Source organism: Protopterus annectens, chromosome 7.part0 (assembly GCF_019279795.1).
Source record: "Protopterus annectens isolate FY-2018-M chromosome 7.part0, PAN1.0, whole genome shotgun sequence".
Taxonomy (NCBI): domain Eukaryota; kingdom Metazoa; phylum Chordata; order Ceratodontiformes; family Protopteridae; genus Protopterus; species Protopterus annectens.
Genome location: NC_056739.1, coordinates 969,638,571 through 969,664,096, shown reverse-complemented (window position 1 = coordinate 969,664,096; position 25,526 = coordinate 969,638,571). Strand labels below are relative to the sequence as shown.

At 40.1% G+C, this 25,526-nt stretch overlaps 1 protein-coding gene across 2 annotated transcripts in view; it reads right to left on the bottom strand.

Annotated features, from left to right (window-relative positions):
- The window catches only part of LOC122806810 (tropomodulin-2-like), a 922,231-nt gene that overhangs the window by 268,120 nt on the left and 628,585 nt on the right, over positions 1-25,526 (bottom strand). For both annotated transcript variants that reach the window (XM_044077540.1, XM_044077541.1), the window contains exon 6: positions 16,651-16,781. In XM_044077540.1, coding sequence (XP_043933475.1) covers positions 16,651-16,781 — 131 coding nt within the window. The remainder of the gene's footprint in view (positions 1-16,650; positions 16,782-25,526) is intronic.

Below are 25,526 nucleotides of genomic sequence, written 5' to 3'. Positions count from 1 at the left end.
GTCTTGTACACCTTACTTTTTAGTTTCTTTGGCATTCTTCTGTCATAGACTACACCTGACATTCTATGCCAGTTGGCTGCAGCCCCACTGATTCTGGCTTTGACCTCTTCATTCAGACTTCCCATTTCCTCAACAATCCCTCCCAGATACTTGAAGCTGTTTGCCTGTTCCACTATTTTCCCTTCTATCTCTATTCTCAGCTTCTTCTGATTTCCCCAGTTTGCTGCCATTACCACTGTCTTATCTGTGCTTAGTTTCATCCCATGTGCCTTTAGTTTTGCATTCCATTCTTTTATCCTTTGCTGAAGTTCCTGCTCAGAGTCTGCCTGTAATGCCACATCGTCTGCATACAGCAACTTTGTTGATATGTCCCCTCCGACCTGTTTGCTAATGTAGTTCATCACCAGTATGAACAGCAGTGGTCTCAGAGCTGAACTCTGGTGTGCACCCACTCCCAATTGGAACCCCTCTGTAAGGCCGAACACTGTTCGTACTTGAGTCATTGGATCCTTGTACATAGCCTGAACTAATTCTACCAATCTTTCTGGTACTTCAAGAAACCACAGTACTGCCCAGATCAGCTTTCTTGGGACCTTGCCGTATGTTTTCTTCAAGTCTAGGAATGCCCATATGGACTCTCTCCTAGTCTCTAGTTTCTTCTCAATAATGGTCTCACTGCAAACATCGAGTCAATTGTGCTGCATCCTTATCTGAATCCAAACTGCTCAACTCCCATCTTACATACTACTACTCTGCATATCTGTTTATCAATCACCCTCTCCAGAACTTTCATGCAATGTGATAGGAGTTTGACGACTCTGTACTGCCCATAGTTGTGGATGTCCCCTTTGTTCTTGTACACTGGCATGAGTATGCTTATTCTCCAGTCATCTGGAATACGCCTCTCTCTCCACATTGCTATGAGTACTCTCAGGAGCTATTTCTCCCCATCTCACCCAGCATCTTTATTATATCTCCTGTAACCTCATCTGATCCTTCTGCTTTCCCTGGCTTCATTTTCTCTTACTGCTATTCTTACTTCTTCTAGGGTGGGCTCCTCTTTTTCTCTCACAGTAGGCTATTTCTGGGGCAGAACAGCTTCTGTGGGGTTTTTGTCATTCAGAAGCTGCTGGAAATATTCCTTCCATCTGCCTTTGATGTCCTGTGGACTGGTGAGCAGGTTGTTGCTAGCATCCCTTATGAAGGGTGTCTGACTATCTTCTTTACCTTTCTGTGTCTGCCTTGCAACCTGATATAGTTTCTTTGTGCCACTTACTGAGTCACTTTCCAGAAGCTGGTAGAGTGCCTCCGATGCCCTATTCTTTGCTACTGCAACTTCTTTGTAAGACGACCAGTAGTCCTTCCTAGCCTGGTCAGTCTTTTCTATCTCCCACTTCTTCCTGCACTCCTCCTTTCTTTTGATGACTTCCTGGACTTCTGCATTCCACCACCAGCTTTCCTTATGTACCATATCTGGATCCCTATCAAATGATAGAACCTTCATATGACTGAAACTCATATACCTTTTCCCCACTGTAGTGCGATCCTGGAGTTAGTATATATAGTTGGGGGTAGTGTGGGGGGTGTAGCCCCCCCCCCACCTATTCTGGTTTTATATTGTCCACTTTACAAATCAGTATGTTGAAATTTAGCATTGTAACATTTCAGTATTATGGGTTTCAGTCAAGTGATTTTTCAGTATTTTGAAATTTCAGTCTTATGGTCTCAGGCAAATGGGATTCAGTCAAATGAAGTTTCTATCATCTGATAGGGATCCACCTTATTTCCATACCTGGCTCGGCCACATATCTTTTCTGTAGTCCTAACACATGCTATTCTTAGAAGTTGTCATTCTTGTTCAACTCCAACTATTTCCTCCTCTTTTTGGGGTGCTAGAGCCCTGAGTAATTCCTTGAACTGCTGTACTTTCTCTCCAGTCAACTTCCAGGTCTTCAGCCTGGTCTCTGTTGACCTCAGATCCTTCTCTGACCACTGCTTGCAGCTGAGTGTGGCAACTAGTGGTTTATGTTGTGGGCCGACTGTTTCGCTGGGGATGATTTTGCAATCATGGATTCTATTCCAGTGCCTTTTCCTTACTAGGAGGAAGTCTGCCTGAGTTGCATGTTGGTTACTCTTGTATGTGATCTTGTGACTCTCTTTCTGAACCATGTGTTGGCTACTATTAAGCCATTTGCCAGACAGAAGTCTAGAATGGCTTCTCCTTCTTTATTCCTGTTCCCCCACCCATGTGGACCCAGGTAGTCCTCGTATCCTGCTCCGTCTGTCCCGATATGTGCATTCAAGTCACCCATTAACAACACCAAATTCATTTTGTCCTGCTTTATCTAGTAGGTCCTGCAGCTGTTGTCTGAATGCACTCTTTTCCTCACTATCACAACCCTGCTGTGGGACAAAGGTAGAGATTATGAATACTGCCCTATCATTATGTTGGAGTCTGACTGCCATGACTCTGTCATTAATTCTGATGATATCCCTCATTGCCTTCTGAAGCCTCTCTCTCACAACAATTCCTACACCATTTCTAGCCTGTCCTCCTCCTGAGAAGTAGAGACTGGATCCCAAGCCAAGTGGGTTTGTTGCACTGCCCTTCCATCTTGTCTCTTGTATACATAGGATGTCCATCCTCCTCCGTATCATCATGTCATCCACTTCCAAGCTGTGTCCTGTCAGAGAACCTACATTAAGGTAGCAACTCTCAGTTCATGAGTAGCTCTCAACCTCATTCTCCATGTGATAGAGCTAGCGCTTATGTGCTTTCCTTTGCTAGGCATTATGCTAAGTGGAGAAAGAATACATTGTGTTGAGTATACACATAAAAACAGAATTGATATGCCACACTAGCTAAAGTTGACTACACATGCTGTGTTGTGTAGAGGAGTGTAAATAGGTCTATGTTATAACATCAGACTTCCATAATATCGAATGTCAGAACATTGTAGAACAGACCATCAGACCCTTGCAGGAGGAATCCCCTCTGCACCCCCCACACTTTCTGCATATTACATATACCGACTTTGTGAACTGTGCATATTGGGAAAAGGGGAAACACCCCATCTCAAGAAATACCGGCATTATGATGAAAATCCAGTTCAACTTTCTGTGCTGTGATATTCAGGCATCTAATATTATGGCAGTTCGATGTTATAACAATGACCCCTATAAATATATACTTTGCTTGTACATATCCGCGGTGGTGGTGCTATGGTAGCATTGTCGCCTCACAGTAAGATGCTGTCCGGTTTGATTCTCAGCTAGAGCATCTTCTGCGTGGAGATATGCGTGAATCGATGTACCTTCATTGAAGGTTGTGCATCAGGGCTGGCAACTTGGCACGTAAAAATCAACTGCCAATCATTAGCGGACTGGAGTTCCGCTGTGGCGACCCCTAACTGGGAAAAGCCAAAAGACACATACTGGCTTCACAGACTCAATGCCACAAACGGTTTTGCTGCTCCTCCCACCACAAACAGCAAGTAGTCATTTAACAGTATATCCAGTACACCTGCTGTGCTTCAGCTGCATTTCAGGTAACAAGGGATAATACCAGGCAGCAATAACAGCATTCACAGTACCTTGGTTAAAAGTATTCCACACCATCTTCAGTAAAATTTTACTTCATCTGTGGTACTTGCTGCTGTGTGAATGCTCCCCGATTAAAAAAAAAAAAAAAAAAAAAAAAAATCCCTCATACATTAGTAGCATAGGATAAAAATTTCAATGACTGCATACCTGAACTTAAACTATGAATGTCATACCAATGCACTGTTGCTGGGATTCTACTAACGACAAAATAGTGGCTCTCTACCCCCCATTCTCTGCTAGTTTACCCAATGATAAATCCCCTATAATGCTAAGCACTCAAGAGAACACACACAAAAAAAAAGTAATCTCTCAGATATTCATATTTGTATATTCTATAATGTACTGACTCACTTTTAGATATTTTAGCAATTGTTAATTTCTGCTATGTATGCTCAATTGTCCAATCCACCTACAGCATGTCTTTGGGATGTGGGAGGAAACCGCAGCACCCGGAGGAAACCCACACGACCACAGGGAGGACATGCAGACTCCGCACAGAAGGCACCCCAGCTGAGGATCAAACCGGAGAACCTCTTGCTGTGAGGCGACAATGCTAACCGCTGCACCACCATGGGTGCTCCGGTTTCCTCCCACATCCTAAAGACATGGTGTAGGTGGATTGGACACTCTAAATTGGCCCTAGGTATGAGTGTGTGCATGTGTGTGCCTTCCGTGGAAAGCTGGGCGCCGGGCTGGCAACTTGACACCGTAAAACTCTACTGCCAATCATGAGCGGACAGGTGATCCGCTGTGGTGACCCCTAACCGGGAAAAGCCGAAGAAGAAGAAGAAGAAGATGCTCAATTGTATAAATTTCCTGTGATGTGATGCTTTCATAGGTTCATAGGTGTGTACTAGGCTAATGGCCCTGGAGTCTTTTACAAGCCTAGCCCATAGGATTACCCTGGCATTGTGCCATCCATCCTTAGTTCAAGTGCCTCTGTTGAGAAAAGCCACTGGAGTGATCCCTGGGGTGAATTTTCTATTTCCCATACACTCATCAAGATTTCTTTTGAAGAGGGCCAGTGAGGTGCTCTGCTTGACATGTATGGAAAGTCTATTCCATAGCATAGGCAGTCTCTGTGTTATGAACATGTCCCTCCAGCATGTTCTGTTGACTGTGGTAATGAGGTTGAGAGCATGTTGTGCAGAGGGATTGGGATTTCTTTAGATGTAGCATTTCTAACAGAGCTAGGTCAGACATAGCTTTGTAAGTCAAGCAGAGACTACCTCGAAGTAGGCAAAATGAGACGGAGAATAGTTGGGAGTTTTTTGAGTCTGTCCATATAGGACAAATGTTTAAGGCCTAGGATCCTCTTTGTGAGGTACTTTTGCGGCCTCTCCAGTTGTTGCAGGTGCTTAGTGAGGTACACTCTAAATGGGGCACTGTACTCAATGATTGGCCTAATGAGGGAAGAGTAGAGGGAGACAATGACCTCTTTCTTCCTGGATGCAAAACCCTTAGTAATGAGATGTGCTACATAGAAGGACTTTCTGACCACAGTGGCAATGTGGTGGACAAAAGAGAGGTTGCTGTCGACTGGTGTTCCCAGTTCTCTTACAAACGGCTTCTGTGTTCAGTGGACTGTGATCAATGTGGTAATTCATGGGAACTGGGTTTTTCCCAAAGGGGATGACGACACATATTTTGGCACTGAACTTAAGGGCATGATTTTGACACCAGTCGTTGGTCTCAGTGATGTCTTTCTGTAGGATGTCAACATCACTTGGGGAGTTAATAATAGCTCCCAACTTGCAATCGTCTGAGAACCTTGTCAAACAGAGTCCCCTTGTGTTGGCCTAGACTTCAGAGAAGTAGATGCCAAACAGGAGAGGGCCCAGGACCGAACCCTGTGGGACTCCACTCGTGACTGGTCGGCAGTCTGATGGAGTCAACTGCTTTCATACTGTGGGTTCTACCTGTGAGCCAGTTTGCAGCCCACCTAGTGATATAGGGGTTGATGCCTAGCTTAGTGAGTTTTTCTACGATTCCTGAGTGGGGAATGGTATGAAAGGCCTTGGCCAGATCAAGGTAGGCTGCATGAACCACCTTGCCTTCATCCACAGCTCTGGTGACGGACTCAAAGAAGTCGACCAGGTTGAGCAGGCATGATCTACCCTTCACAAAATCAAACTGTGTGGGATCCAGAGTTTGGAGAGTCCCTGTATCCTTGCTTCTTAGGTCCATGATGATGCATTCCATAGCTTTGCATATCAGACTCGTAAAGTTAATGGGGCGATAGTTCCCAGGGTCTGTAGTCGCTCCTCCTTTGTGGAGAGGGATAACTGTAACAGTGCGCCATTCGGTAGGGACAAAGCCTGAGGTGAGGCTGTGATTGAACAGGGCACACAGGTGAGGTGCAAGTTCACTCTGTAGTTCATGTAGAACACAGCCATGGATATTGTCAGGTTTCATAGAAGCTGTATTCTTGGCCTTGGACAGTGCTGTTTTAACCTATGCAGCAGTAATACTGGGTGCCTGGCAATCTACTGGTATTGTGACTGGTCCTTTGGTGGTGGTGGGGGTGTTAAGCTGGCAGTGAATCTGTCAGCCAGTATATTGGCAATATCTGTTAGCTCGGTATAGGAGGTACCATTGTGCAGTAGTTCAGAGCAAATCTGGGTATTGCCGTGGAGATTCTTTACATATATAGAAGGCCTTGTGGTTGTCTTTACTATCTGTTGCAATTCTGTTTTCATAGCTAGCTTTAGAGGATTTGATGAGGGATCTCAACTTTTTGTTGAGACTGATAAGGGAGTTTTTCCAGTCTTGGGACTTCACCTAATTCTGCATCTATCTTTCCATATTGTATCTTTTGTACTGTACTGTATTGGAGCTTTTCTCCCCAGGCTTCTGCTGAAAATGGACCTGTGACCAGTTGGACTTTCCCGGTAAACAAATGTAAAATAAATGTAAAATAAATAAAATAAAATAAAAATGTCATACCTGTACTGACAGCATTCAGCCCAAAGCTAAGCACACACACACACACACACACACACACACACACACACACACACACACACACACACACACACACACACACACACACACACACAAGCATTAGCAGACTGCATTCTTGACACAAGTATAATCTCTTGTTCTGCCCTGCACAATGACATTTGCCAACAGTTCAGAACAGTATTGCTTGCACCTTTACTACAAGCAGTTTGACCCTAGTTGATCTCACCATTTGATTAGTACACTTGCCTTAACTGGACTTCTTGCTGCAGTATTCAGTTAAAAAAGTTTCCATGACATTCAAAAGTCACATTCCTTGGACATTAATACAAGCTAGACCTTCTGAAGACAGACCAGCAAAGGAAAATTTGAAAGTAAGTATGTATCACATCACAAAACAAGAAATGTTGCTTTCTCCCATCTCAAAAAACTTTCCCCCAGGTGGAGCAAATTTCTTCCGTGTTGCTCTACAATTTTGCATAGCACAATGAGGATCTCTGTGGCAGCTAAGGTTTACATAAAGTACAGTTATTATACAAACTGAGGGTCCAGCTCATAAATGCTCTTTCCTCTAATCATGGCTATGATCACATACACCCTGACAGTCTCTCGCTGTGAACATGCATGGGCAGGTTGATGACACAAACAAGGATGTTCTGTAACATGTAATACATTTGTAGGTGATGGAGGATCACAAACTCAAAGTTAAACTTCATGTAGAGGGTGTACAGATGTACCACTTTGGTATGGAGTTAATATTGGAAATATCATTTTCACACCCCACCAGACATCACACTTCTGAGATGCCCTGTATGGCATGGCAACTGAGGAAAATGAAAATACATATTCTCTGGAATAAGACTCAGTCCATGCCGTTGACTTTCAATTACCTCGTGTGTGGTAGGGTGCCCTGTTGGTGCAATAAGGAATCTAGCATCTTCCTTGCATAGGGACCACCACGAATGCCTGCATTGGGATCCTTAGGATCCCAACTATAAGGTGGATACCAGGTTTTACCAGGGTTGTCATGGATGCCACTGGCACTACTCAGGTGAGCAGTGCAGTCACCACTAAAGTGACCTGTGGAGGTGCCATGCTGACCTTCTGCACAGATTGGAAAACAAGGTCAGAGTAAGGGCATCTGAAATGTACTCTAAGTATTCTCTGTGCAATTATTACAGATGTTGTTTTCCTGATTAATTCACTGAAAGAATGCAACTAAATGTTTACATTTTTCTCCACAACTCAGGAAGTTATTGAGGACAAAGGTCTCCTTTCTGGAAGAAGATGGGGTATGTATGTCCTTCACTTTCTTTACTGAAATGTTCTTGCTTCATAAATATTTTTTAATTGCATTACTTCTGAGAAAGTGGTCCTGAATACTTGCAAATCTGTGCTGTTATAAGTGCATATACACATGTAGGTACAGATACTGACATTCATATGGTTTCCTGAGCAAGGCTCTTCAATTTGTCAGGTAGAAGGTGTGTACCATTCTAGTTACAAGCCTACACATACATGCCAGTAGTACAGTACAGGATATGTAGAGAAAGGCAATTGGACATTGACAGAATGATATTCAAGTACTTTGTAGATAAAACAGCACTAACACACCTGTCAGTAACAGGCATTGGAGGTAGTGCACCCTGAAAAAGGTTTCTCCTTGAGCATCTTCTTAGATAGCATATCACAGCAAAGCAACATTTAGAAGTCAGACCTGTGCTGTTCCTCAGAATTTTTTTCTGCTGCTGCACTTGTATTTTGTATTACATAATTAGTCAAACTTTTCATATGCAGTTCATATACTAAATTGATGCAATTTCTACCTCCGTCTCTCATCTATCACTGCTCTACTTTCCTTTTGCATTCTTTCGTTAAGACTGTTATGTTATCTCTCTCTCTTTATTTTACAATTATGTACAGCATCTGCCATGGAGGTGCCAGTGGTTAGGCCTGGTTCCACTGTCTACCAGCGAGCCCAGCTAGCCTATGCACCTATCCCAGAACCAGCTAAGGCTGCCTCCCCAGCAGCTGCATGAGAAGAGCATAATTTGCCATCCTCCCCACCACTGGTAGTGCTTCACCAGCTGACCATGTTCCTACCAATAGCTCTGCCAGGGATGATAACTACATCACCTACTGGGAGCTGGCACAGGTGGTGGGTGATCTGATGGATCAGTGGATGGATGCCCAACTCAGCCACCTGGAAAGATTCCTCTTGCAACTAGCACTGTCACTACCTTGCTTGGCCCTACCAGTAACATCTCAGACAGGAACCACTGGGAAGGGTGGACAAGATACTGTCTGATCCCCCAGTGGGAACGACACAAGCAGGTCAGAATAGAATGCCTACCCACCCTATCCCCTATCCTGGTGTACCTCTCCCTTTTGTATCTTTGTCATCCCATGTTTGCTGTCCAATCCCCCACCCCCATTACCAGCGTCTTCCTTTTGTTTATCTGATGTCTGTAAATCTTCTGTTCTTCCCTCCTTCAGTGTGTTACTACCTCCCATGTCAATATTGTCTCTGTAATGTTCACATTTTGACTCTGCTTCCTACCCCTTAACCTCTGACCATGCGTCCTACATCCTTCCCCTCTTTAAACAAATGGGCACTTCTCCTACAAAAAAAAAATACCCTTCGTCCCCATGCATCACATTCTTTCTTTACCTGTTTCCCTTCTGTATCTGCTTGCTGCTTTCTTTCTGTTCTACACTCCCTGTTGGCTCTTTTAAAGCAGCAGGCCGCTTTTCTTATTATTTCGTAGAGCATGCATACATGCTGAGGCACATACACATTCTACATTTGGCATAGCTGCACAATGGATTACATAGCTGCTACTGTAGCTTTCGCACTCTCACCACAGCTCCTGCTGTGAGTGGGATAAGTAATTAGCTGCAGTATGAGCTCTGCGTTGTCACTTTGCTATTTGATAATAAGCACTGAGTCACATTGCATCCAGACGATAAACAGCAGGAGGCTAACCACTATGCTGATGAATATATTTCTGAATACCAGAGAGTGTCTTAGACTTTGCAAATAACTACAGGAGCAAACTAAACTACCATAACAGTCAATCACAGTGACAGAAGCTTTTAGCACTATGAATAGTGGTACTTGCTCCTGAACAAATTTGCCTTGTCAACAGAACTAAGAAAAAGATTTTTTTTTAACTCACAAGTCATTGTACAAGCAGGATGGTAAAGGATCTCAACATTTCTTGCACTGTGCCATACCACACCGCAGAAAAGATTGGAGTTTATGACTGCAAAAACATTCTGTAAAGGCAAAGATTATTACCTGCTCACAAAACAGTCATTCATGATAATAAAATGTGTTCTCTATGCATACAGAAACCATGAAAAGGACTAGAATCTAGTCATATGCTCTTAAATAAATGGTGGATAGGGGAATACAGGCGTTATAATAAGGCATGCTAGGTCCCACTGAAAATGGCTGGAATATAACAGCAAGAATGTTTGGTTCTCTTCTTGTATAGTAGATAGATTCACAAATCTGCCCAGAAGAGGGAGCCAGAATAATTCTGGAAGGAAATATATGCAGCACTCAATCAGACTTCCAACAGCTTTTGTTAGTTACTACCACTAGTATAAATAATTGTTAATGTAATATGCAAGAACATCCTCACTGATGAAAAGGAAATTAGTAGGTTGTACACAGATATGCCTTACTAACCTTTATTGAAGGAAATGACATTTATATTGACAGAAAATGGTGTACTTAAACATAAAAGTTCTACTAACCTGTGAAGAACAAAATTGATATTGATACTGCATAAAATTTAAGGTGGTTTTAATGATTATAAAGCTCTCTGTTTTTTCTTATAGAAAACCATCTTATTGATAAAAAGTTCTACAGATTCCGTAACACCTACACTAAGTGCAGACTAACTGCACACGATCCGTATTCATGAACATCCCTGCCACAGTTTTTATGCTTTTTAGTAACTCAGAAAGATTACACCAAGAGTACATGTAGTCTACACTATGTGGTAACATTTATGAATCCCCTTTGATATTTTAAGCTGCAAGAAAATCAGTAGGAAAACTAAAATCAGGAGGAAGAAGGTGTGACATATTTGTGCTGTCTGTTCACAAAGAACGGTGTACAGTTAATGTTTCACCATAATACAGATCTGTTTGGATTTGAGGGAGGACATCATTTTCAGGGATAAAGAAAATAAACCAGTAATGTCTGGAAGGAGTTTAAAAAAAGAAAAAAAAACTATTTTTTAATTTCATGAGTTTGCACAATAAGACATTGTGAAGAGAACAGCATTTTTCAGGGTTACATACCTACATGTATTAACTTGGGAATGAAAGGAATTACAAATTTGACAATATTATACACTTTCTCTCCTTGACATAAATCACTGCTGCAAGCCAGACAGATGCTTAGCATTACTTTGTCTTAAAATTGGGTATCATTCAATTTGGTTAAATTAATGTTTCTGAAGATTTTGCAAAAAAAAAAAAAATATGGGAAAATGCAAAATTTAAACTCTGTAATTTTCCTGCAAAACAATGCCATAACAGTGATTTAACACCCTTCAAGATGAATAGTTTGGCATTTCCTACTATTGTAAATTTAATGCCACAGTATTTTTAGAGTTATACTAGCTATTTTAGATATGATTCCTTGAAACAGCAAAAGCTATGACAAAACAATAACTCAGCAATCTAATAACCAAAGCTTATTGCTAAATGGCTTTCCTCATGGGAAAAGGATTATTTCCACACCAGCACTGTACTACAACATTTAGAAGAAATAAATTACAGAACAAGACAAAATTCAAAATCAAAATGATCTAAAATAAGACTCTTTACTCTAGGTGCAACACGTTTTGATAGATTTCTGTACACAGTTTATAGAAAAGGTGTTATCAACTCAAACTTTTTAAATACCCATGACATACTTCCTTTCAAAGTGAAAAAAATTCTTCTACCATTAATCATGTACTGTTGTTACATTTCTACGGCTATTCTGATAATAGATTTACTAGTCTTCTGTCACTGTCTGATAATTCTCCTCCTTAGGCAAATCTATTCTGGACATCCCACCCTAACAATGAAACTGTTTTAAAAAGGCCCTGTTTCTGCAATGTGGTATACAATTCAAAGAAACATTGGCTGCAATGAGGAAAAACCTAATTTTCAGCTAATCTGCATGTCTCTGAATCACTGTTGACCACTGCCAGTGCAGATAAACAATTCTTTCAGTAGTCAGCAGTAGCGATGGCTATATCATGTTAGCACAGGCACCCCCACAATCACTCTTCTACACATAATATACACATTCGAACAGACACACATGCTCATCCATAGCCCATACCTGTCCCTGTGTGTTGTCAAAACATCATCAATGTCTCCTTTTTCCTGCCCTCATAAATCATGGATGATGTCAATCATTCATTAATGCCAGACATTATAGAGTTTCATACTTCATATCCTTCTGTAAATCCATGGTAGTGCAAAACCTGTTAAAACTAGCAAGTTTCTAAGTTTGTAGGACATGTAAATTAAATCTGTCCCAGATATTGTTCTGTCTTGCACTACAAAGTTGAAAGGCATGCCTGCTGTTCCCTGTCACTACTCCTTACCATCATGACCTTTTGCAAACATGGAATAACGGCCAAGATCTTCAATATATACTTAAAAAACTTCGTCTGCACTAACTTATCAGTTAGCACACTGGGTTCATGCTGAGGTTTACTGTGGCAAGGGTACAGAGTTTAATTCTTTTTAACCCTTCCTTTGTAGTCAACTACTTTTTGTCAACTCTTGTGTTTTTTAAAAAATATTTGTGGTGTCTAGTGGTGCTGTAAAGGAATATCCTCTGTGGGAGGTGAAAGGATAACAGGGTTGGAATCCACTTTAGTGTCTTTAAGGAATGCTAATTAATAGTATCGCTGGCGACTATTGGCTTCCCACGCCCACGTATTTATTTATTTACTTATTTATTTTTATTATTTCAGTGCCTTTAAGGCATGCTCTACACAGTATCCCCGATGTCTCATGTTTCCCCCCATCCTACTATATTTAATTGACATTGCAGCATGAGAAATTATTCCTGGTAGATTCTGCTAATCCAGTCTCTGTTATGTGTAAATGCCTTTATGTTCTTCCTCAACCCACATAGTTGAAGTAACCTCTGGTGACTAGCGTTCTCCACAGACACACATAGTTGAATCACTGGTGGGTAGTGTTTCCCCACCCAGTGTTGTAGGCTTTGCTTGTTGGTCTAGGGGTGTATGAAGTATGAATGACAGCCACCCAAATACATACAGTCCATTCATAGACCTGCTCATCCATTCACCCATACACACACAAATACACACACCTACCTAACTTACACTCTGATTAAACTCCCCTGCTGGTGCCTCCCAGACAGGCACACACTTTTGCACCCCCTCTAATGCGCGTGCGCACACACACACACACACACACACACACACACACACACACACACACACACACACTCTAACACTAACACTACCTGACTGTTAAACTTCCCACCTCTTACCTTTACTGCAATGGATGAATACGGCCTTTCGGACATGTTTACTACCACAAGTGCCCAGGATTGACCGTGATAAATTACACAGCTGAGTAATTCTATCAATCAAAAATGAAAAACAACAAACCAGGCTAGACAAATGAAAATCCAGTACTCCAAGAAAGATTTAATAAAATAAATACATAAACAGTATATTCGGCAAGCGCTTTCATCTTGTGAACAACAAAACATCATCAGACATCCAGGTAAAAACAATCAGCCCTTTTAAAAGTAAAGAATGTCATGTGACTCCATGAAACTAAGCATTTAAAGAGATACACATATTACATATATACATACAAGAGCGACCTACAAAAAACACATTTAAAATGCTAAATATAAACATATAATACCCTTATTTATATATATGTATGTGTGTGTGTATATACATATATATATATATATATATATATATATATATATATATATATATATATATATATATATATATATATATATATATATGTATATATATACATATATATATATATATATATATATACACACACACACACACACACACACACACACACACACACACACACAAATACACATCCTAAACTAAACCCAGCCTCTTGACCTACCTTTATTAAATAAATATATGTAAAGCAAGTAAATAATAAGTTCTTAATTATAACAATTATTAAAACTTAAAATCCTTTTTTTTTTTTGATTTTGCAGCGTTAATTCTCTGAATCACTTGGCTGCATCAATGGTTTACCGCAGGCAGTTCTTCAGGGAAAACACATGGCTAATTAGCATATGCCTCTTCCTGGGCTGACTCATTAGCATTTAGCACAGCCACAGAGACAGCCCACTGTGGTGTGGCATGTCTCCATACAAAAGCACTGCAGCAGAGCTGTCTCCAAATTTGAAAATGTCATAATGAGGTGTGCAGTCATACACTTTGTGAGGCTGTCAGCCCAGCTACCTAGAAATTTGTAAATAATTCTATGTCATTTGTGAATATTAATATGATCCATAGGCTTGTCTTACAAATGTAAGAAAACTATATGTTATGTGTGTACTAACCTGCTGGTGCAGAAGTGTGTGTTAAACTGTATGTTATGTGCTGAGCTTCCAGAATGTAACCACAGTATACCCTACTGGAAAAGAACAGAGTTAACTTGCAAACTCTAAGAAAATAAGTGAATTGTTTACGATGGTATTTATCTCAGCTAGGAGACAGACTGTCTGCAGCTGGAAATTCTTTCTATTGTCTGGAAACAGAAATAATTACAGGTTTCAAAGGTAAAGGTATTTAACTGTTTTACAACTTCCAGTTCCAGGCAAACTTCTGAGATAAGTATTTTTGACACACACGTGCTAAATTTTAAGTTTCTGTTAGCCTGGGAACTGAAGGCAGAGTTAACAAAAAATGATGTAATCTGACATAACCCAGCAGAAATGAAAACTGATAATAATGTAAGAACTATCTCAGAGAGTGAGTCTGTGCATTTTGTATTTGTCTTTGGATCTGACAACATCCTCTCATCAGCACTTGTCTTGCTCTGTATGTCATTTAGGGCACAGTATCTCTTAGACAGAGACAGAAATACAGTAAAGATTAGTTTAGATGTTTTCTGTATTTGAGACTGTCCTGCAATGTTGTTTTAAAGTATTTCCTGTGATTCTGAACTCTGTCACTGTGTTGAGCTACTGATTACTGTCTTGTGCTTTTATTATTTATTATTAAATATATTTAAACCTTTTAATTGTGGCTGGTTTTAGAGATATGTAAGCTTTTAGACTTAAATATGTATTTGGTGACACTGTATAGGCCACTGCTAAATAGCCTTAAAAGTTTTGGTCACACTTACCATTTGGATAATAGTAACATTACACAGTAGAATTGGTCACCCTTTGGGAAGGGCCTTACAGTAGCTGATAAAGAGTAGTTGGTGGTAGCTGGTACTACCTTTTAGTATGGGCAGAAGGGGGCATAGCTGGTAAACCTGTGTCAGCCTTCCCCAGGAGTGTTTGTCTGTTTGCATATAAATCAAATCTCAAAGTGTGTGTGTGTGTGTGTGTGTGTGTGTGTGTGTGTGTGTGTGTGTGTGTGTGTGTGTGTGTGTGTGTGTGTGTGTGATCTACTTGGGCAGGGACATGAAGCACTGATTGGGTAAAGAGGGTGCTGGAGGTTTTACCATTTGGCTTCGGCTGAGATCTTAACCCTATAGCTGTGCCAGTGTGGAATCTTATTGGGGATCTAGACCAAGAGGGAGAAACCAGCCCCAGACTGTCTGTGATCTCTGTGTGCACTTAGGGGAAATTGTACTTTACTGTGTTTGCACCTGTAATCCTCCCAATGTACACGTCCCTCAATGGTGTTAGTGGTGAGGATTGAGGCTCTTTGATTACTGGGCCAGACAGTGCAGGGGCGTACTTGTGTCACACACTTACTCAAAGTGAGTAACTTTTCTGAAATTTGGCCCTATGCTTCAGATGTTGTTGAAAGCTGAAATGTAAACTCTAAAGTCATGTAACAGCAAAACAACCTAAAGCTGAAATGAAACAAGCATTCTTTGATTAACAAATAAATAACTGAATAAATAATCTGTCTAGTTACATTGACTGCAAAATTCTGAGTAGGATAAAAGCATTGTCAGTGGCAGCCTAAGAGAAAAGCCTACTTATTAACTGTGTAAAGAATTAACAACACAAACATGGATTGCATCTGTTATGTTTTGGAATGCAAACAAAACTAACACTCTTACTACAATGTTAGATCTGAATGATCATGTGCATCCTCTTTGCCAAGACCCTAATGTCTGAGCACAAGAAACTTTCCATAGTTACAAACTCCTCCATTCAACTCAGAATGCTTTGTTGATCGCCTGCATCTTCATCTCTCTTGCATGGCATACTTTTCCAACCTGCAATTCTGGGAGAATGCCTGTAAATTTACTGTAAATATCATAATTTTTTTTCTGAATACTTTTTTTTATAAAATGATGGTAGGGTAGATCATCTGCGTCTTCATTCCTTTTTCCATCTTGCATAGTGAAAACTGTTTTTACTATTGCTATTACTCTGCAACCATTCAGAACCTAATCCAACATCCCTGTGCCAAACTTTTCAGTGTTTATGCAAGATAAACTACAACTTTCTAAGACTGTTTTATTGAAAAAGTCAGGAATTTGTTCTTTTGGCTTACTAGCTGCTGGTACACTTGTTTTGGCATTACTTTGTATCTCACTGGCTTAAGGAAAAAAAAACAGTATTACATCTCTGCTTCTGAACAGTTTTCATATATTTCTGTTTATATCCCCACTTCCCTTCCTCACTAAAGTTAACTCAACATTAAAAAAAAAAGAGGAACAATTGCTGCAAATGCTGTTTAAATACAAAAGCCTCAAATGAATACCACTGATTCACCACTACAAAGTATACAAACACGAAAGCTGGCAGGAGAATCCTTTGCTGTTTTTTTGTTGGATTTTAGCCCTTTACTCCTACGAATAGGCAATACATACTAGTAAATGCACATTTTATTCTTTAAAACTTACCTTAATGTTATTCAAGTTAATATCAGTCAGTCCAGGATCATTGGCTTTGATCCTTTGCAAACACTCTTCCACGTTTGTTGGATTTGGTGGTTCGTCAACAATAGGTTTAGCCTTCTCACCTTTGATAACACCTGCAAAAACAAGTTAAGATGTCAAGTGAGATGAAATTAGTCCTGTTAGTAATCACTGCTGCCTGAATGATTAGAACAGCAGTTTATCACCCATTTGCTGATTTTAAGTCTTCTGCAAATTTTTATTTTACAGGACAGATTCCACTGACACAAAAATAAATAAATAAATAAAACATCTGGTATACCTTTTTACAACATAAATTTCTGGTGGCATGCCTCTAAACAAGAAGTCATGTAGTAGCTTAAAGTACTAGTTTTGCACAATGGTTTACAAAGTTTAGAAAAGAGAGAGAGAGAGAGATACATTTCTGCTGCTTATAGTTCAGGTAATACCACAAAAGCCATGTCATTAAGTCACTCTGAGTGCCTTTTCAAAATAGGTGTTTTATATTGACAGGAAAGCCTCTCATACTCCTCCAAGCAGAAGGCGTAGAACAAATGTGATTCAGGGAAATGTATAATACTGCACACTTAGACCATAACTGTCAAGCTACCATTGCCAAAATTAATAAATGCATTTTTCTTCCAAGCTAGTAAATGCTGTAGGAACTGAACAGGTGCAACTTATTGTCAAGTATTTTTAGATTTTTTTAAGTAGAGATATTAGTCGTCAAGAAAATAATATTCAGTATAATCCACTTTATAAAACACTGCAAAATACCTTTGAGAATTTCAAAAGGTGACTACACAGACTTGAGTGTAACGTGCTGCAACCTATGTCATGGGCAATAAAGGTGTTTAAAAAAAAAAAAAAGAGTAAGAGGATGTGCAAGTACTGATACCAGCAGTTCTTTGCAAGTACTAGTTGTTGACCCAAACATCTTAACACAACAGTGATAAGATGAAGCAACACACCACTGCTGGAACCTTAATTGACACAAACACACTTCCACAACTAAGGGTGGGATTCGGAGAGAATACAACGCTCTAAAGAGTTTGAAGTGTACAGACTGAACAGCTTATGAAGAATTTGATGTGATATTCAGTAATGCAGGTAACCTGCAATATCTTCACAATGCACCCCAATAACAATGACTGTAGTGCACTTAAGCACTGTGAAACAAACAAGCTCTGTCTCTGTATCTGAACCACACACACACACACACACACACACACACACACACACACACACACACACACACACACACACACACACACACACACACACACTGCTTGTAACAAATGACCATGGCCTTGAATCAATGTATGACTGTACTAGGCAGACAAGAAGATGCATTTACACTGTATACTGAGGTAAGGCATACGACTGTGGTGGTGGTGGTGTTGCGGTAGCGTTGTCGCCTCACAGTAAGACGTTGTCCTGTTCTATTCTCAGCTAGAGCGTCTTCTGTGTGGAGACATGTGTGAATGGGCGTACCTTCATTGAAGGTTGTGCGTCAGGGCTGGCAACTCGGCACGTAAAAATCTACTGCCAATCATTAGCAACCGGAGTTCCGCAGTGGCGACCTCTAACCGGGAAAAGCCGAAAGACACAACAACTGAGGTGAGGCATAATAGAAAAATGCTATACATGACAGTGACATGAATGTCGGACAGGAAAGAAGCAGGTGACAAGGGATAAAGCATACACAGATATGGAAAACACATTACATAATATCCATTGACAAGGACAGTCAAGGAGGTTTTTGTTGACTGTGAACATCATATTGCCAGCATGGGTCTTTTGCCTGTCAATATATTACTGGTTTAAGGAACCTGGAGGTGAACACTAAGGCACCTCAAGTAACACAAGCTGCAGTTAATATCTAACCTAGGGATGGATGCCAATGGTTATCATATATTATAAGCTAATCTACGTCAGTCTAACCAGACCCAATACTAATATGAGCAGGACAATCCAAACTAAAAATATTCTATCCTATTCCCTGAATCTACTACATGTGCGACATTAAACAGACCCATCCCCTGAATCAACTACTCATGCAACATTAAATGCCCTAATCTCAGAAGTACTTCCTGTAGATTTATCACTTCCTGGTGCAATTTTACTATTATGAAAAGCACACTGAGCTCACTTTCTGCAACTGTGGTACTTTTGGAGGCTTCTGCAGCTGATTTAAGTGCACTGAGGTTAGTGGACAGATTTTTAATGAGATGCTAAATCTCCTTTAGGTCTTATCTTTGAGAAGTAAAGTTGTGGTTGGCTGGTGAGAGAATGAGGTAGTGCCAGAGCCTTAATGGTGGCACAATCTTAACACTCATCTAGGAGGAAGAACATAAAGGAAGGCTTCATCTGGCAACTGCAAATGGGTGTGTTCTGTTAGTTTTTGGCTTTTTTAATTATACCCGTAAATAGCTGCATGCTGTTACCTTTCTTTAGCACAATCCAGTACTCTGTAGACAAAATAGAAAATGAGCAAGAAAAAAAATTTAGAGAGGATACATTTAATAGTGGCCAAGCTCACAGCATTAATTAAACTCCTTTTGCACATTTTTGTTTCTGAATATGTTATGTTAATTTATGCCTGCCAGCACTCAGTTAAAGATGTGTGGAATTCCTGGGTGCTGGCAGGCTAGACAGCAATTGCCTAGAGCCCTAAATTAAAGTTAATCTTCACTTGAGAAAAACCTTTACAACTGAACAAGTAAAGTATTACTTTTTCAGTTTAAATAATCTGCTCTTATTTACAGCAGCTTAATTACAACACTGAATAATGTAAACTTAGCACCGTAGTTAAGTCATACTGCATCAACACAGTGTGTGCGTGCGTGTGTGTGTGTGTGTGTGTGTGTGTGTGTGTGTGTGTGTGTGTGTACTTCATCTCTGATGCACAGGATGAGTGACTGAAATGAGGCAGTCCACATAAGCAGAATGGGTTAAATGATCTATAACTGATCAGGAAGTGCTACTTTACTAAATTTCTGTTGGTTTAATTCCTCCATGTCTTTTGAGTCTCTAATGGCATGATGGGAATGGACCGCATTCCTAACTCTGAGTATGATTAGAGTTTATGAAATTAGTACTGTCTGAGTCTTTAATGTTAGCCAAGTGTGCTCTTCTCAGCACCCACAATGTGTTCAGAATTGCCTCTTTAATAATTCATATGGGGTTACATGTACTGGTAGCATATCTAGGTACGACTGTATATTCTTTATTAGATCCAATCCTACTACCACTATTTGAGGTGTTAATGTATCTTTCGTCCACATTACTCTCATTTTTGCCTGCAAATCCTGATACTTTATGACTTTGTGTCCGTCTGTACGCAAGACAATGTAGCCACTGGGTGTAGTAATAGGATGTTTGCTTATTATCAGACGCATACGCATTCTGGTGCAAACAACATTGTGCAGCAGCTCGTGATTTCCTGCAGAAGAATGTCATGAATCACCGATTAGGAGGCTTGTTATTCTACTTCCAAAGTCCATGCAAAGCTGACAGCACAATACCTGCAGCAAAGACTTAAGCAGAAAAACACTTAAAAGTCTTTGTGAGCCAGAACTGAAAAAAGTAGAGTTAAAATAAATGAAGAATGCAATATGATCGGCATCATGAATAACTTCAGATATTTTATAGATAACATCGCATCATAGAACATTAATAGAAATTATGCTTCTTCAGATTTCAAAAAAGGAAGGTGACAAAATACAGTGCAGCTAGGAAAACTATACATACAGCAGCAGAAGGATATGTTGGGGAACAGAAAAAAAATACACATGAGCACTTTTGCCTTTGCTGAAAGTAGTCTTATAAGTTACAGGTTGTATAAGCGCTCAGACAACTCTGAAATGCTAAGGCAAATGTTTGTTATTTAAACCAGAAAGGTAAGGCGGTAAGATAATGGTAGGAGAGGAGAAGAAAAGTAATGCCTGGGGAAGAGAGGAAGGTCTGAATGAGATGCAGGAACGGGCTCCAAAAAACTGGACGTTGGTATTAGTGTTGCTGTCTGTGTTGCGGTCGCACTGCAATTTTGTCTCAGGAGTAAACGCCATTAACACACTACTGAAATTAACTCTCTGCAATGAAACAGACAAAGCTAAAACCCAGCAAATACAAAACATATGAAAATAGTCTCTGTAAAATGACTACAGTCAGCTGAAAACATAAAAAAGCTTTTTTTGTGGTAGCAAGGACTCAATAAATATGCTCGTCCACTTAAAATATAATTGGCTTCAAGGTCTTACCACAGCACAGGAAGGGACATTTGACAATGAAAGTAAAACACAAGATAAAAGCTAGTTATACACATACCCATACAACAACATACGCATTCATATGTGTGTGTGTGTGTGTGTGTGTGTGTGTGTGTGTGTGTGTGTGTGTGTGTGTGTGTGTGTATATATATATATATATATATATATATATATATATATATATATATATAAATATATGGGTGCTTGACAGATACTCGTAGACTCACACTGCTGAACTGCAACTGATTAAGCATAAATGTTCAAAGCTCAGCTAAACAAAAAACAAACTACAAAAAATACTTTTTTGCAGGAAGGCTTCCACACAACCTGCTAATTAATTGTGCTGCAGTAGCATTGTCACCTCACAGTAAGACGCTATCTGGTTCGATTCTCAGCTAGAGCGTCTTCTGCGTGGAGACATGCGTGAAGGCGTACCTTCATTGAAGGTTGTGCATCAGGGCTGGTAACTTGGCACGTAAAAATCAACTACCAATCATTAGTGGACCGGAGTTCCGCTGTGGCGACCCCTAACCGGGAAAAGCCGAAAGACTCAACAACAACTAACTCGGAGGTCATACTACAGCTAGAAAGGGTACATTGTCTGATACCTGAGGTATTGCAATCCTGCCCAGAAAAAAAAGCTGGTACATGTGATCAGATAACCTAATATCAAATGTACTGTCTTTTTTTTCCCACTTAACTACCTGAACATTCAACCAGTTAAAAGACACCCTACAGAAACACACACAAGCGCGCGCGCATGAGTGTACATGCGCACAGTGTAGGTTGCTTCTCATCAAATGGTATATCAAAATGAAGTAAAACTAACATGAAGTAATATAAATGATGTTGCAAATATTGTATAAAAAACTGCTGTATTAAATTTCTATAAGTAAAACTCTCCCTTTTAATAGAGCTATTCCTTTAACAAAGGCTGGAACCTTGTTATATTGGTTACGGAGTAAGTTCTCAACAGTTTAGGAACTAATGAAGACAATCAGTGATGTATAAAAAGGAAGGCAGAAGTCAGCCAGTTCAGATTTGTTTTCCCTTCCTAGTGGGTGACTTTGAGTTTGGAACATTTAGTGTTGGGGAAAGCACTACAGAATAAACAGAGACCAGGAGCAAGACAACAAAAGGAAGCTGGACACCCTTCCCGCCCAAAGAAAACCAGAAAAAAAAGAGCTGCTGACAGGCTCAGAGACAGACTTGCCAAGACAGTCTGGGATCCTGCTATTTGTGGCTATGTTTAAAGGTATTTTAAGTTGTTCTCCAAACATGCACGCTGATTGGTCAGCATGCACGTTGTAAATCAGAGTTATAGTAATGGAAAAAGGTCCCGTCGCCCGGACTTTTTCCATTAGTATAACTCTTTTTTTTTTTTTTTTTTTTTTTTTTACAGCAAAAGAGAACGCAAGATCTCCGTTACTTGTTACAACGAGTTTAACATGGTGAGACAGCTTTTAAAAAAAGCAACGGAGATCTTGCTTTCTCCATTGCTTTTTTCAAAACTGTCTCGCTATGTTAAATGGGTTTAACCTAGCGAGACAGCTTTAAAAAAAGCAACGGAGATTCTCTGTTGCTTTTTTTTAAAGCTGTCTTGCCATGTTAAACTCGTTTAACATAGCGAGACAGGCTGTAAAAAGCAACGCAGATCTTGCTTTCTCGGTTGCTTTTGCCTACAGCTCTGATGTACTGCGTAAATATACGCATGCACAGTACATCAGAACTGCCACAGAATACCCAGACAGCTGCGGAAGGGCAGCAAGGAGGCATTATACAATGCCATTATTTAAGAAAAGTAATTTTTTTTCTTAAATAATGTCATTGTATAATAGCAATAACCCACACCTGGGCGTGGGTAATGCTGGATTTACCCACGGTTGGCTTTGTTTGGCCACTCGGTCTTTGCCCTCGTGACCAAACCACACCAACTGTGGGTAAATCCAGCATTATCCACACCCAGGCGTGGGTTATTGCTATATTATTTTACAGACTGGTGGTCTATTCTGCATTTTATAAATTACACAGTGGTGAAAAATGTGGGTATATTTTCTAACATTTTTCAATCCAAATTATTGAGTTTTATACCTTTCACTTCCTGCAAAAAGGCCATTTGTATGAACTCACCTTTTGTTCTAACCTAAGACATAGCAATCCTGTGGCTGTGTGTGCTGTAAGCAGATCTTTCTGAGCAACTCTATCCCACCTAAAGGGAAAACAATCTTAAGGTGTGTGTAGGACCTCAACATTTGTCCTTTTTGTCAAAATAATGACTAAGCATCAAGACTGGGTACAGCCACATTCTGTGGTATTTGAAAGAATTAAAATTATGTGATCGATGATTTGCAGGGAGTCAGAAAATTTACAGAGTTTATAACTTCTGCCAAAGAGCATTGCTTTTGTTTCAGCTTTGATAGAGTCAAGTATGAGCCTTTCATTGTAAAACCACTGAATAAATGGCAGTCTGTCTGATGATTTTTGTTTTACTAAAGAGAGAAACTGACTGAATAGATTAAGACCATGTCAACAGAGAGATGTATAGCGAAGAAAAGGGAGGAAGACAGAATGGAGCCCCGAGGGTCTCCTTTAAAAATGAGTGTTGAAGGAGAAGTAGGATAATTGAATTGAACTGAAAAATGACAACCTGATGATTGGAAAGATATTTTTTTCAACCAGAAGTATGGTCTTGGGGTTGGCAATATATGTTGTTTGTTGGGATAACAGCTAGCCATTTCAGTAAGACTGTGAGGATGGCATGATCAACCAGATTGAAGACTCTGGTAAGGGCCATAAAAATGGCAACAGTAAGTAAACCATTATCTATTGCTACTATGATATTGTCTGTGAAATTCTAGAGGGCCACGGATGTGCTATGGCCGAAAAAACATTTCTGATGGATACCCTGAATACTGAAAGACAGATCCTCACCTAGGTTTCAGAATTACTTTGTTTCCCTACCACAGATGTGCCATTTGAACATATTGCTGAGGACATTTTTCAACCTTTGCTATTACATAATAAAACTCTCTAAATACACTTCCTCAAGCTGCAGCACACTGAGAATCCCTGCTGGCACAGTTCATGGTTTCTATTGGTGCACAACCCATGATTTTTGGGCTTTTCATTTTTTTTCTTTTAATTTGTGACTGTGGACTTATTAAAGTTATGAGGGTCTGAGGAACAATGTCCTCTGCATAACTGGTGCAGCACGACTTGGTCTCTTGATTTTCACCCAGCACCACCATGCTAATATATGCTCACCCTAACCCTGCACATTACCTTGAAAATACCATTTCTGTAACACTACTACTACACAAGACAGGCTCAGTCACACACACACACACACACACACACACACACACACACACACACACACACACACACACACACACACACACACACACAAAACACTAAAGCTCTCTCTTTTCTAACCCTTTCTCTAATTCTAACCAACAGTCTCACAATCACACTCTCACCCCTAACACCAACCCACTTAACTGCATCTAGAAAATGAACTATAAAAATTCAGAATTGTCAGTAAAATGAACAGTCAACATTCTGACATTGTATTTCCTATTGTCAACATTATGAACTGCAACCACTATACTTCATTGACGTGCTTTTCATCGATGACTGAAAAAGCAGGTACAGCTGATTGGAAATTATCACTGTGAGACTGTGGTACATTGGGGATTGGGGCATATGCCATTTCCCCACTGAAGTATGGTCTTGGGGTTGGTAATATATGTTGTTTGTCTTTTCGGCTCTTCCCAATTAGGGGTCGTCACAGCGGAACTCCGGTCCGCTAATGATTGGCAGTAGATTTTTTATGGTGCCAAGTTGCCAGCCTGATGCCCAACCTTCAGCGAAGGCACACCCATTCACGCATATCTTTCGGAGGCCACTCGACCACGGGGAGGACATGCAGACTCCACACAGAAGGCACTCCAGCCGTGAATCTATATATAATTGCTCCATAAAAAAAAAAAATCGGTTAACATTTTTTTCGAACCTTTGTGGATCAGGATTTTTTTGTTTTAACCATTCACTTTCAATCATTTTTTCATCTATATTTATGGTGTTCAAAGGGAAGTTATGCTCCCATACACATATATACGAACTTGCCATCTGTGTTTTAGTTGTTGTTGTTTGTCTTTTCAGCTTTTCCTGGTTAGGGGTCGCCACAGCGGAACTCCGGTCCGCTAATGATTGGCAGTAGAATTTTATGGTGCCGAGTTGCCAGCCCAACGCCCAACCTTCAGAAGTCCCAAAAAAACAGCCAATCTAAGTTAACACCAAATAACCAGTCATTAAAAGGTTCCCTTGAGCCATGATTTTTTTAAGTTGAGAGTTTTCATCAATTAACAGACTTCATCAGTCAGGACAGGGACATAGACCGATTAGTAAATTGACAGCTTTATCTAAGAATTAATATCCAAAGATGGATTTAGTGCCTGCAAAACTCGGGTTTATATCATTACATCGAATGACAAAAATCTCAAATTGCATTGCATCGAACACGGAACATCAAATGCAAATAACCCCGAAACTCAGAATTTCTAAATCGGAAACCCCAGATGTACATAG